Source organism: Balaenoptera acutorostrata, chromosome 1 (assembly GCF_949987535.1).
Source record: "Balaenoptera acutorostrata chromosome 1, mBalAcu1.1, whole genome shotgun sequence".
NCBI lineage: Eukaryota > Metazoa > Chordata > Mammalia > Artiodactyla > Balaenopteridae > Balaenoptera > Balaenoptera acutorostrata.
This window is the reverse complement of record NC_080064.1, coordinates 60,956,818-60,970,412: the sequence shown is the minus strand read 5'-3', so window position 1 is coordinate 60,970,412 and position 13,595 is coordinate 60,956,818. Positions and strand designations below refer to the sequence as shown.

Here is a 13,595-nt window from a genome sequence, read left to right as displayed (position 1 = left end):
CTGAGAATTGCACGATTCTTTTCAACGTAAAAGAAGGCTAAAACACTTAGTCAGAATCCTAATATCATGATGATGAGATTCTTCATTAATTTAGCAAGTAATCTCTCTCTTTTTAAAATTAGAATTAACAACCGCACCAATTCCTTTATGTTACAGGGCCCAAAGAGAACATAAACATGCAGACACATGAAAAAAATACTTTGACTAGACAGCAAAATTAAAGGAATTTCCTGAAAGCAATTTCCTTTATTAATTTCAAGAATGCTCTGGCCTCTTCGTTTTTATGAAGTGAGACACCCTAAGGGTGACTTAAGTTTGCAAAAAAAATAGACCGTGAAAACAGTTTATTAATGTTTGGGAGGGAGGAACCCAAAAGAGAATTATGTAGTGGGTTCACATTCTTTCTCAAAAGGAGTGAGTATAGCTATTTACAAAAAAATGTACTTCTGATAAAGTGCTCCTGAACTTTACATAAATGCAGTTACTTAGTTGTTAAAATTCTATGAAAAGTTACAAGGAGCAACTGTCACTAATGAATTTTATTATTTCAAAGAAAATAAGCAAATTGAGGTTCAATTATCTTTAGTACCACATTCTAGTTATTTTCTATAGATACTTCAAAAGATTAAGAATTAGTCTTTTCCTCACCACATATGACCAATTTAATATAAAATACGTGGAAAATCCTCACAATATACCATATCTTCAGCTTCTAAATTCTGTAGTTCCTTAATATTTCAAAACAAGAGAAAAACTCGTCAATGTGATTTAGTGAAAAGTCAGAAATTATATTTTTAAAGAAATTCAGTAATGCTAGTAGAAGTTTTGCTGAACAGATGCTAATCCCAAAGACGACTGTGGACATTTGTAGATTTAACGTTTATGATTTTGACTACTGTGAGTGATCACAAGCATCTATTGGAAGGAAGAAGTAATTTCTAATTTTGCTGAGACATAAATGTGCATGAATATGTGTGTCTCTATATATCTGTGTATGCATGAGCATGTATATGAGTGCATGCATGCAGGTATGCATATGTGTGCCCATATGTGAAGATATGTGTATGTAGAGGATTCACATGTATGAATAAATGAGCTCAGCTGATCCAGTAGCTTTGCTCTTGACAAAGAGCAAATTGATGGGTGCACTGAAAGCTTCGGAAATTCACTTATGGCATTTAGTTGGAGGAATTATATGAGAGTGGTATTAGAATTTGGCACTGTGCAAAGGTCTTGGGATATATTCCTTAAGAACTCAAGGATCTATTTTGCTTAGTAATTGGCACATTGTTCACAGAGGGCATTACCCCAGCTTCAAAAAAATGTGTGAAAACAACTTTCTCCAAAGTATTTTCAGTGAAATTATTGTTATATTATTCTTTTTCTGCATATTTTTTGAAAAAAGTAGGTTATAAAGACAAATATACACCAAGTTTGGATCTTAATTATTATGCTTTCACAGGGTTCGATCTGAAGATGGTAATGTAATATCCAGATGATTTTAAAGCTAGTATTTCATTATAGTGGTGGGGAAGCATCTGTACGAGTACTAAGCTTATTTTGGTAATTTTAGTCACTGTCTATGAGGATTTATGTGGATTTACAGGCTGAAGGCTTTTTTCATAATTAGAAAGATAAGTGAATCCTTCTTGAGCAATAGGTAGCCAATAATAAATGCAGCAAAGTCAGTAGAAACTATAGGCATAAGTTACCCCAAGGTGCTGCAGAAATATTGCTTTGCTTTCAGCAAACAAAACAAAACAAAACAAAACAAAACTGGAATTAAGTAAGTAACCCTTGGAACTAGGGTGAACGAATGCATATCAGATATTGTTACTATTTGATCCTGAGTCACTTGCATGGTCTATAAGAAAGGACATTAGAAATTTGAAAAGAATTTAGGTGCAAACATTGCTATCTAAACTCTAATTCAAAAGATGGTGGAATAAGTATCAACTAATAAAACAGATACTGAGGCCATCTTCTTCCAGGCAAAATTATATGAAAAGATCACTGAATACATATATTTCCATAATTTCAACTTCCCTTCCTCTGAAATTGTAATTTATATTAGTGTCTGTTTCAATAAGCCAATAAGCAGTAGGTACTATGGTGTAATATTATGTTGGTAAAAGTTAAAAAAAAAAGAACAAGAAAAAAATTGTCAATTTCTCCAGTGTAGAAGAGACCACACTATTTATATTGGCAGCTGGACACCTGCAGATGGGGAGTTAGAAAAGGCCAGGGATTTCTTTCCCAGCCTTGCATGTCTCTGGAGCAGGAGTATTATGGATGATTAAGTTGTGATTTTCTTAGGTTCAAAACCTTTGGTCTTTTCCTGCTACCAAACATATTTCTTGGTGATACTGAGTGCTCAGGAAATGCAAGTGGATCTTAAAGAGGGCAAGGTAACTACTAGCATTTATTAAGCTCAGCTAAATAAGAGAGCACTGTATCTGTAGCACATAGGGGATGATTTGGGTCATGATATATTTTAGATTAGTTATTATGTTCTACTTGTGTATTCTTTTCTCCGTCCCATAATATCTACTTTTCTGATTGTTGTGAAGATAATATAATCATGTATATGAAAGAGTTTATCAACTATTATGAATTACAGTCTATGAAAATGTCCGATTTTATAAACATTTGAGAAGGCATCATCATATACAAGAAATAGCAGGGACTTGGGTGCTAAGCAGAGTCGGATTCAAATTCTACTACCATGCTAGGTGTAGGGGTTACAACAGTAAAACAGTGAAAATATAGTTGAGTTCTTTTATGTAACACATGAGTCTCAGTTTCTTCTTCTATACAATGGTGAGAAATAATTCCATTCAGGGTTTTTGTGAGGGTTGTGCAAAAAAAAAAAAAAAAAAAAATTAAAGTATCTCATGGTACTATGTACATAGTAGATTTCCAATAAATCCTAGTCTTTATTCTTCTCCTATCAAAATATTTATTTTTTCTACCATTAATCTGGATAATAAAAATGACAGTTTGAACTGACATTTTACAATATTATATTTCTCTTTGATAACATAAAATTTCAAGACATTAGCTAAGCTCAATTACAACAGGACACATCCAAAGAAGCACATTGAACCATCAATAACGTCATAGAAAGTTGTCTTAAATGCTTTTTGGAGAGGCAGTGAATAAATGATAAATGAGTAAATGAATAAATGAATGAATGAGTAAGTAGATAGAGAATACTAATAATTAATAATTTAATAGCTGACATATGTCTTAGATGTTCTGGTTATAAATACTATTAAATTTTTTATTAAATTAGAGTAAGCATCAAAAGATGAAAATATTAAAGGAAATTAAATTTATTAAACTAATTTTGTGGTTTTCTTTATTTGCATTCTGTTAATATCAAAACAGGTTCTGTAAAATTACCATAGAAAATGTAATTTACTATCTATAATACAGAAAGACTATATTTAGCCTGTAGTCCATGAAAAATGTACAGTACTCGACCTGGAATATAATAAATATGAAAAAATAGAAATATTCAAAACACATAGCAAAATCTGGGAGAGTCTTTTCTTTTTATCCAAGTAAATATTCGCTCTGTAAATACTTCAAGTTCAGAGTTCTTCAATCTTTATTCAAAAATAGTTATATCTTTTAAGTAGTTTATTACAAATTTGTTTAAAAGAAAATTGAGAAAAAATTATTAGATATGTTTTGGTAGCCTAAAAAAAGAAAAATCCAAACCGAAAACCAAATAATTTGCTCAGTCAGGACCTCAGGTAGTGCCCTTTTGTCAATTACCATAATGGAGGGATGGGGAGGTAGGAATCACAAAAAGGTGCCCTCTCTGGGTACATAACTTGCAAGAAGACAATGTCAGTGTAACAGAGAAAATACAAAAAGATGCTCCTTTCTTCTAATTACAAGAGGTTAAGTCTTGCCAGCAGAGAGTGTGGAGAAAGGGTCTGGATTTCAGCCCCTGAATGTTCCCTGGGGAGGGCACCGCCTATACAAAAGTATGCTGCAACTCCATACCCAGTTCTTAACTGGTAATACGTGAAAACATTCATTTAGATTCCTTAGGACACTTCATTCATTCTTTCTAGGACACCCCAAAGTCATTTACCACAGTACCTAACTAGAGATAGCCAGTGTTATCACTCAGGAATTTTATGAATAAAAAGATAGCTCCAGGATTTTCACAGGAGAATGAACAGTTTTTGTCAATTTTATTTACTGAAATATTTTTATTTTGATCTTACTCTATATTTTAGTGCAATTCTCATGGCTAACAATCATTTAGAGGCTGTAATGATATCTTAAGTAGCTGATACTAATTTTTATTATCTTAAGTGGCAAGATGAAAGTGCTGTAATAGGTTTTTATGTATTTGTAAATCAAAGGAAAATAATTTTTGCCTCTCTCCTCTCCTGGTGAGAAGGGTTCCAGGAAACTGAGCCTCAATCATAGGACCGGCTATTAACGGTTAGTGGAGCCAAGAAGGGAGAATCTGAAAGGCTGCACCCTAAGAGAGGTTGACCCTAAAGTTTGGCAGAAAAACAAAACAAATTTTCAAATTAAGAAGCTCTGCAGAAGAGATGTACCTGAGCACAAAGGCAAAAGGGCAGAGACTTAGACTGGAATCCATGAAAGGAAGTAGAGCATGGAGTAGTCTTGAAAGTGATTAAACATCCAGTAACCACACCTGATAATGTTCCTGCACTAGCAGCAAGGTAGCAAAGTTGTCCAGATGCTTAAATGTCTACAGTTTACGGGGCTGAAACTCATCATTTGGGCCATAAAATCTTTAGGGGGCAATGGAGTAGTTGCCCTGACTGTTTATTTCCATCCCTTGCTTTCTTTCTTCTCCCTTTTATTTATTTATTTTTTGGTGTGTATAATAAAGTATTGATGATAATTCATTTTGAGATAGACTATTTCAATACTTGAATTACTCTTTTCTTGGGGGGCCTGGATGGCAGCTTATTTATTTATTTGTTTATATTGAAGTATACTTGATTTACAATACTGTGTTAGTTTCAGTTGTATGCAAAGTGATTCAGTTCTGTATATATGTGTGTGTGTATATATATACTGAAATGTATATGTATATATATTATATATATTCTTTTTCAGATTCTTTTCTATACTTGAATTATTCTTAGTTTGCAATTTAAGGTAGTTTCCAAAAAGAATTCCTTTAGGTCATCTCTGTGCCCAACTGAGTAAGGTTGCAATGTTTCCAAATATAACTCTGCAATATTTCTGTTACAGATCATCTTAGAGCTATAGTAATAGTTAATGAATCCATTCTATAGGGTACCCCCCAAAACATCAGAAAATTAATATAGCAACACAGAGGTACCTAATTTATATCTGGAGAATAATTTATACATTGAGAAACAATGCTTCAAGTGTATTACCATTTTTCAGACACTGAATGTATCTATATTATCCTATAGATTGATGAGAAAATAGGGCCAAAAACTAAGCAAAATAAGGGGTTATCCATATGATATAATTTCAAGGGGTTCAAACAATAGCTTCTTTCATACCAAGATCTCGCTAATCTGCTCACTGTATTTTGAAATTCTATGATTGTAGTTTAAGGGTTTGATTTCTATTTAATTACCAAGCCCTCCAGGAAAGGTGTCTATTTAAGTTGTGATAGCTCGTCTGTTCCTTAGCGCAAATAAGTTTCAAGACCTTTTTGAACACTGGTTTTGTTAGGGCAGAAGATGAAAGCCCTGGGCATCTAAGAGGACATGAAGAACAGACTAGAGGCTCCAGTGAAAAGGGTCTCACTGATGGTAGTGTGCTGGAGCCGACTTGTACTAGCTCATGAGGGCTGACTATTCTCAGTCCCAATTCTGAGTTCAGTGATGTCAAGTTACTACTTTGAAATTGGCCAGAGAGGGAGTGTTTTATCACTGACATAGGTAAACACCATAAATCAGTCATTTTTCTCCCTGGAGAGAGTTACCTACACAATACTGGTCCTGTAACAGGAGACTGAGGACAAGGAAAATAATTTTCAAAAGTTCTCAATTAAGTTAGCTTTTTTTTTTTCCCCAGAGTGATCATGGGTGATAAAAAAGCTGTGAATTTAAATGTCTCTTTAATTTTATTACTCTCCTCAGAGTAGGAAGCAAACTATACAGAGTTAGGGGCTGTTATTAAGGCTAATTTGACAATAAAACATGAGTTTGTGGTCTTATAACACTCATTTTCCTGGGATGGGAGTTTGCTCCATATGTTCATTAATTTGATTAAGAGAAGAGTGTTTGGAGGCTACCATCACTTTGTTATCCTTACTTTTGCATTGCTTTTTTTTGGTAAAAACTTACTAGGTTAATGACTACATTAATAATGTAGTCATAATGACATATTGTGTGAAAATCACTCATTAGTTTCCATCGAAATGTAACTAAGAGTGCATTAGTCAATTTAAACAGGTAAAATGTGTATTCTCTGTTTTGCCTGAATAAAACAAGCAGAAACGGTCCTTTGACAATGGAAATGTTTCCTCTTACAGTATATTGCCTTTCAAATAAGCCTACATTTTCATTTAAAATCATGTGAACTTTCCACTTTTCCATTAACCCAGGATCAGTAAAAATTTGCTAGCTAAGCTACAAATTTGTTTCTCATGTTTTACTTCTGCATAATATTTCCTACAAAAAAAATGGGCTAAAAAAGTATTTAGAAGTGCCAACCACTTAATTTTCATTCTAATTTGGGACTCTTATGTCTTTTCCAAAGGAATCAACTGAATCCAATAATAATTTCTTTTTGTGTGTGTGCGTGTCTCTTTGTTTTGTTATTTTATTTTTATTATTTCTTTCACTTCATGAGGATTAAAACTGTAGTTCACATCCATTCTCAATGTCAGGTCTTGTACTCAACCAGCATTTATTTAATCTTTTCTTCTGAGAATTCCTTATTTATAGCTAGTTCATTGGTACATTTAAGACTTAGATTAATTGGCCATAACTGTGTGGGTTTATTTCTCAGCTGTCTATTGTGTTCCATTGATCTATGTGTCTGTTTTTATGCCAGTGCCATCCAGTAATAATTTCTAGTTCTGTTCTCAGAATGCATCAGCAAGAGAATATAGGGTGGTCTCCAAAACAGTAAAAAAAAAAAAAAAAAAGGTATATATCAATACATACATATACACACACAAAAGAAAGAGAAGCAAAGAATAAAAGAAAAAGAAAGTGAATAATAAGAAAAAACGAGTCTAAAGCAACACAAAAAGCCATGTACCTGCTCAATCCAAAAAGCAAAGCTGTTAAGCAGGAACCTGATAATCAATCTAGCTATATTCATTTAGCAGCTAAGAGTTTGGGCTCTACATTGTTTGCCCTTGCGCTTTTTGGACTCCTGAGAGTCTATAAGCAGGGCTGTATGTACAGCCTAAACACATTACGTGAACAAACAACATTAACTGGCTTTGGTATGCTGACACATGTAGGGCAGTCCATACTTACTTTCTGAAGAGGTAGTTCTTGTAGATCAAATTTAGACTTAGTCTGCAAGTTTAAAGTCATGCTTCTGCCTGCATGCATTGCTGAAATACCTCCATAGGGCAGCATGCCAAGGTTAACTGTGTTGTGTTTGTAAGCAGCATTCTGAGTAGAGGAAATAATCATGTGACAGGATGTGAACACATGCTCAACAAACTGATTATTACATGAACATGTTTAAATTTATAACATTTAACTTTAAGCAGGCAAACAGTAACTTTCTTTTTTAAACATGCACTTGATCAGACAGAAGCAAACAGTAAACAGTGTTAGTTATGCACATAATGAGTACCATCCAAAACTACAGAAAAGACAAAAAGCAAAGATAACATTTGTTTTACATTTGCTGCTAACTCAAAGGCATAAAACCTATCTCATATATCATGATTGTAGTGACTTTGGACAAATGTTCATCAGTGGCGGTCTATTAATTCAAAAATTTCAAACAGCGAGGTCTTAATCAAATTTTGTCAGCTGCAAATCTCATGGTCTCTTTCACATTGTGAGATTAGCACATACAAATTAGCTTAGCTTATAATTCTGCCTTAAAACTAATACACTGAAAAGTTAAAGCCAAAATCAGTCGCTTTTATTTCTCTGTCTATAGGCATAATTATGGCAACTCAGAAAAAAGAGCTGGTCAAAAAAATCATTCATTCTGACCAGTGGATGATTGAATTTGCTGATTAGTTTAGTTAAACCAGTCAACTTGTATGTGAATCCAAATATTCTAACTTTTTTGTTGTTTCTTAAAAATTACATTTTAAACTGGAAAAATTTCATAATGAAACTAAAGGAACTATGATTTGAACTATTAATGCTATTTATCTGATATACCTAAATACCTATAGAACATTCTAGTGATATTTGCATTGTAGCTACCCTTCAGTAGGTGCATCTAAAGTTATTCCAAGTGTCTGATAGGTAGTTTGTTTTTTTCTACAGAACTTCATTTAAAAATTAAAACATTTTGTATACCCTGGCATCAAATAGTTTCCATCAGTACAATCTCTACTTTCCACCTATCATGGACATGTAATAATTGACAGCATTTGGCCCTTTTAAGTAATTCTCTTAATTTGGAAAAAAAAAATCTACAGAATTTAACTTAGTACACTTTCTAAAACTGAATATTATTGAACATTAACAGCAGGCAGCTATTCTATTCTGAGGGCATTATTTGCAAAGAAATGACTTTTAGCACCAGAATTCCATCAACTGAAAGACTATTGTACTCCTGATGGTGTGCTGTCTACTAATCATATTTGTTATGGATCCCTGATTATTTCATCCAGAGATTTTTTTCCATTGTCACCATGCCAAAACTGAAAAGGACACTGAACATTTCAATCTAGCACTTGAATGACTCCTTAAGGGTTAAAATGACTCCAGTCTAGTGCTCTCTCAGCTCCTATGGAAGAGTAGCAATCTTAGACACACGGGTTCATGTTTTCATTTCTCTCAGTCAAATGGGGCTCTATAGTGGAAGCATGAGCCTTGAGATAAAACCAAAGCAGAAAACAAGCATCTTTAATCTAGGGTAGTACTTGGAGCTGCCTCTCCAAGGTCAACACCGAGCAAGATCTTTAACCAACATTACGTAGAACACTTAAGCTTATCCAATGTCCAGGCTTCTAGGCAGTTCTCTTTTATAAGGAATGGACAAAGATCTTGCAGTTTCTAGTGTAACTATTTGATTTCCAGGGTTCAAATCACTCAACTAAATTTTGCTGGAAGGAAGCACACTGTGTCTGGGGCAATCTGACTTTGGGCAGAATGTTAAGAACAACAGTACAGAACCATTTTTACATAACAACTCTGTGTTCCAGCACCCTGAATTTATCTTGTTTTAAGTTTTAAGTAAGATACAGCCTGAATAGCTCAGTAACTCAATTTAGAGAGGAAAAGAAAAGTTACTTGGAGAAAAGAGGAAGAGCTTTCAGGATTTGATAGCCTGAAGCAATACTCTAAGGTAATTTAATTTCATGGAATTAAGTGAGAAACTATTAATATACATTGAAATTGCTCTGAAAAATGAAAGACAGACTGAGGGAATTATAAAGACAGAGGATATGTGAAGGCTAATTAAAAAGGGAGGTATTGTCACAGTAATGGAAAAATACATACAAATTTACTTTTAGTTATCTGGATCTGGGACAGGCAGGGCCTCCAGACTTCTGCTCATCCAGATCCCCCTTCCCCAGTCCTATTTTCCTCCCTCCAAATTCCTGCTCCAACTAGAGGAGTCACCTACTTTTCAGTAGCTCTGATCAAAGGAAAGGAACCATTTATTTGGGAAACCAGTAAATAAATGATGGTACCAAGTGCTTAAAATGTTGTCTTTTCTTTTTCATGCTTTGTTTTCACTCAGTCCTCTGTTGCCTCAAATTACTAGTCATTGTATATATGCTCCAAAAAGCTTCTTATAACCTTTCTTGGCTAGTTCATCTTACCCTGTTACGTATGGTCGTGTCTACACGAGGCCAGAGTTCCCAAACTGTACTGTTTTATTTGGCCCCAAATATTTTCGCCCTCCAAGTTATCTGTCTACATGGAGGGTATAACTTGAGGTAAGGCATGGTGACAACCGACCAGGTGTCTCCCACTGACAGCCAGTCATGAGGCTTTGATGAAGCTCCCTTCAATGGGACTGAGCACACCTATTTGAAACAGACATTCTGATGAAATATTTTGCAAGGCAGAACCAGTTTCCACACTGAGAAACTAAAACACCCGCACCCACATTTATTAGTTCACTCTTTCCCTATAAATAATCGTTTTCTTGTCATGTAGACACGACCGACAAACAATATAATTATTTTAAAAGAGTACACCTGAAAACATAAAATTCAGCATTAAGAAAATATATAATAAATGCAGCGACCTGTGCTTTTAGCAGGACCCCAAATAAAACTATTGAGTGAAACATTCTAATGGTATATTATTACCCAGACCCCCCATTTACACTGAGCATTTAAATCTAGAAAACGAGAACAAAAGGCCCTATTTTCACAAAAAGGACTTTTAAGATTCTAAGGTCAATGCAGAGTACACAAAGCCCTCTACACCAAAGCCGCAAAGTATCAATACACTCAATGGTGATGGTCAATTGATCATAGTTCTAGAAAATGCGGACTTCTCTTAGAGAGATACAAACAACAACAAAAAGTAATTCTAGGCCTTATACAAATTTTTTTTTTTTGCTCTCCTCAATTGCTATGCATTTCGTGATTTGTTGCGATTCAATTTTTAACTGCATTGGGATTAATTTCCCCCCCCTTTTTTGCTGCAATATACACACTAATTTGTACGTTTGTAGTCTTTATAAAGACATCATCTATTTTTGTTGTCTGTAGTATGCTTTGAATTTAACCATTTCTTTCTATATGAAAAGCAACATTCTAAATGGCAGGATTTTCATTGAATAAAATAATGTGTAGGAGGGCATTCAATCTCTGCTTATTTTATTTTTCTGTTTCTTGCTGAGAAGATTATTGCTCATTAGAAGTAATAACTTTAGTAGTCCCGTAGCAGTAACTATATGCAAATTGTATAAACAAATTAGGTCTGATTTTAATATAAGTGAGTCTGTGCAGAAAGGGGTAGAATACTCACTTTTTATAGATTCAATAAAAATCATACTCTTTAGGTCACTAGAGAACAGTTTTGTGTCCTAGGAGAGGCATTTTGCCTTAATGGCTAGAAAGCAATTGAAGCACTATCCCATATAACAGAGTCGAATTCTTTCTTACTAACCATATTTAGGATAGTTTTGATAAATAATTCACCTATACATTATGAACTCTCAAAGAGCATCAAACAATATCCATGAAAAACTATTATGATCAATTTCCCCACAATATAAAGATAAATAAAATGCTGATCATCTATTCATTCATGTAGTTCATGCTTCACTACATGTGCTTAGAAATGCCAATAAAGTAAAACTAAAGGCAGGAGGGATATTCTTACAGAGAAATGCCAAACATACCCTGTCTAACCTTCTAGCTTCTATATGTCTAAGCAGCTGTTGTCTCCAGTCTGCAGGCATTTTACCACAGCTCTCCTCTCCCTTCACAGGAGTAGGCCTCGTCTTTATATCACTGTTATCTGATGGCTTGTCACCATAGTTACCCAAGTTATAGTCAGATGGTATTTTTTCCAAAAGAGCTGCCATAGTAGGCCTAGCTGAAACTGGCCTGGTTTGGGAGGCACCATAACTCTCTGTACTGTAGCTTCTTGCAGACAATGGCCTCCTTTGGGTAAGGTTTTTAACTGGAAAACTTCCCGCCTGAGCTTTCACTTCTTGATATGAAGGGTGTTCATCTTCATACCTGCCATTCCTTTTCAGGAACTGGGACTCAGTCACTGAAACGCTGCTTTGGCGATCCAGACCTCCCCTATATGGAGGTCTGCCGTACCTATCATTCGGAGGCAGCTCATGAGGTTCACTGACCCTTCTAAACATGGCCATTTCTGTGGAACTCGCCAGGGAGTCAGCTCTTCTCAAGAAGCCTGGCCTGGCACCTTGGCTTGCAAACTGGGCATTTACCACAGCATCCTCATTAACAGATGGCTGAGAAAATGAAAATATTTGCTCCATCGGTGGGTATCCTCTGTAAGCTCTAGGACTAACCAAATCCTTGGTGATGTTTTTTCCCGGCTGTTGCACGTACTCAGCATTGTGTTGAAACGGGGGCGGTATCCTCTTTTCAGCTTTAACTTCCACTGCTCCTTGGGGATTGAAGCTTTGGTCAAATTGATAGACTTTTTTTGTCATGGAAGCTTTTTGTTGTTGTGGCCCTTTACTACTTCCATAAGTGAGCATCTCGTCATCCAGCATCGGGACTGACTGGCTTCGGGACATACTGGACATACAATGCTCTGGTCCTAACATTTTGTCAGGTCGTTCGTGACTTCCTAAGTGATCACTCCCAGAAGCATAGTTTTCTAATGGTATATTATAAACCTTGTATGTACCAATGTCAATCTCATCGATACTCTGTGACTTCTTGAATTTATTGGACTTGATGTCTTTCATGAGTGGGGAAAGCCTCTCTGTGCTTTTGCTAATCGAAATAACACCTTTAGAAGATTCTGGGCGGCAGTGGATTTGAGAAAAGACATTACTGAGACTCCTGTTGGGATTAGAATCATGATACTCCCACGGTACTCCTGGAGAAAAAGGACTAGGTATTTCAGCAGATTCTTTTATATGTTCTTTCCTTTCAGGCAATGGGCTGGTGGTTGGGGTTGTCTCTAATTTGGAAGGGAAAGCAGTCCTGTCTTCAAAAGGACTAGGGGTTCTGGTCCAATTCTGCCAAGGATTGGAAGGAGGCACTTCTGTTTCTGGTGTGTGTCTGTGTGTAGACTGCTCAAGTTCCAGGGGAACACCAACAATCCTATCCTGCCTAATCAAAGGCCTGCGTCCATGAGAAGATGTGCTTCTAGATTTTGAACTCAGGAGAGGATTATTGTTGGCATTCTCGCCTGTGGTTTCCTCTGCAACAAACCCTGTGTTATCATAATGTGAGCCATCAGTCCAGTTGTCAGTGAAAGTGTCACTCAATGGCAGCCGGTCAGGACGCTGTGGTAGATTCCCTGGGGGGACAGCCTCCCGCTGGCTGAGCAATGGCTTTGCATCAAGAGGCTGTGGGAAAGATTGTGCAATCCTGTGAACACAATGGGAAGAAGAAACATGAAAACGAGGAAGATCTGAGTCTTTGCCAGAAGGAACAAGCAGGCAAGAATACCACCATTCTTTGTTCAACTGATCACTCATCCACACCTCAGTTATGATTACGATAGCATTATTATTCCATGTCCAAAAAAAGTCACCCCTTTACCCTGCTCTAACTTTTATTTCTTCTCAGTTATCATTACTTTCTAATATACACAGTTTACTTACCTATTATATGTCTTGTGTCCTCTGCTAGAATGTAAACTCATGAGGGCAGAGGTTTTTTTCTCTTCAGGCCTAGCATAGTGCTTGGCACATAGTAGGTACTAAGTACATATTTGTTGAATGAATGAATGAATGAATAAACGAGTGAATGAAAGAAATATAGATATTTTAAGTAATGG

At 35.6% G+C, this 13,595-nt stretch overlaps 1 protein-coding gene across 1 annotated transcript in view; it reads right to left on the bottom strand.

Annotated features, from left to right (window-relative positions):
- LRRC7 (leucine rich repeat containing 7) overlaps positions 1 to 13,595 on the bottom strand; it is a 508,378-nt gene that overhangs the window by 75,916 nt on the left and 418,867 nt on the right. Inside the window, exon 21 of the mRNA XM_057529769.1 lies at positions 11,503 to 13,183. Within this exon, the coding sequence (XP_057385752.1) occupies positions 11,503 to 13,183 (1,681 nt within the window). The remainder of the gene's footprint in view (positions 1 to 11,502; positions 13,184 to 13,595) is intronic.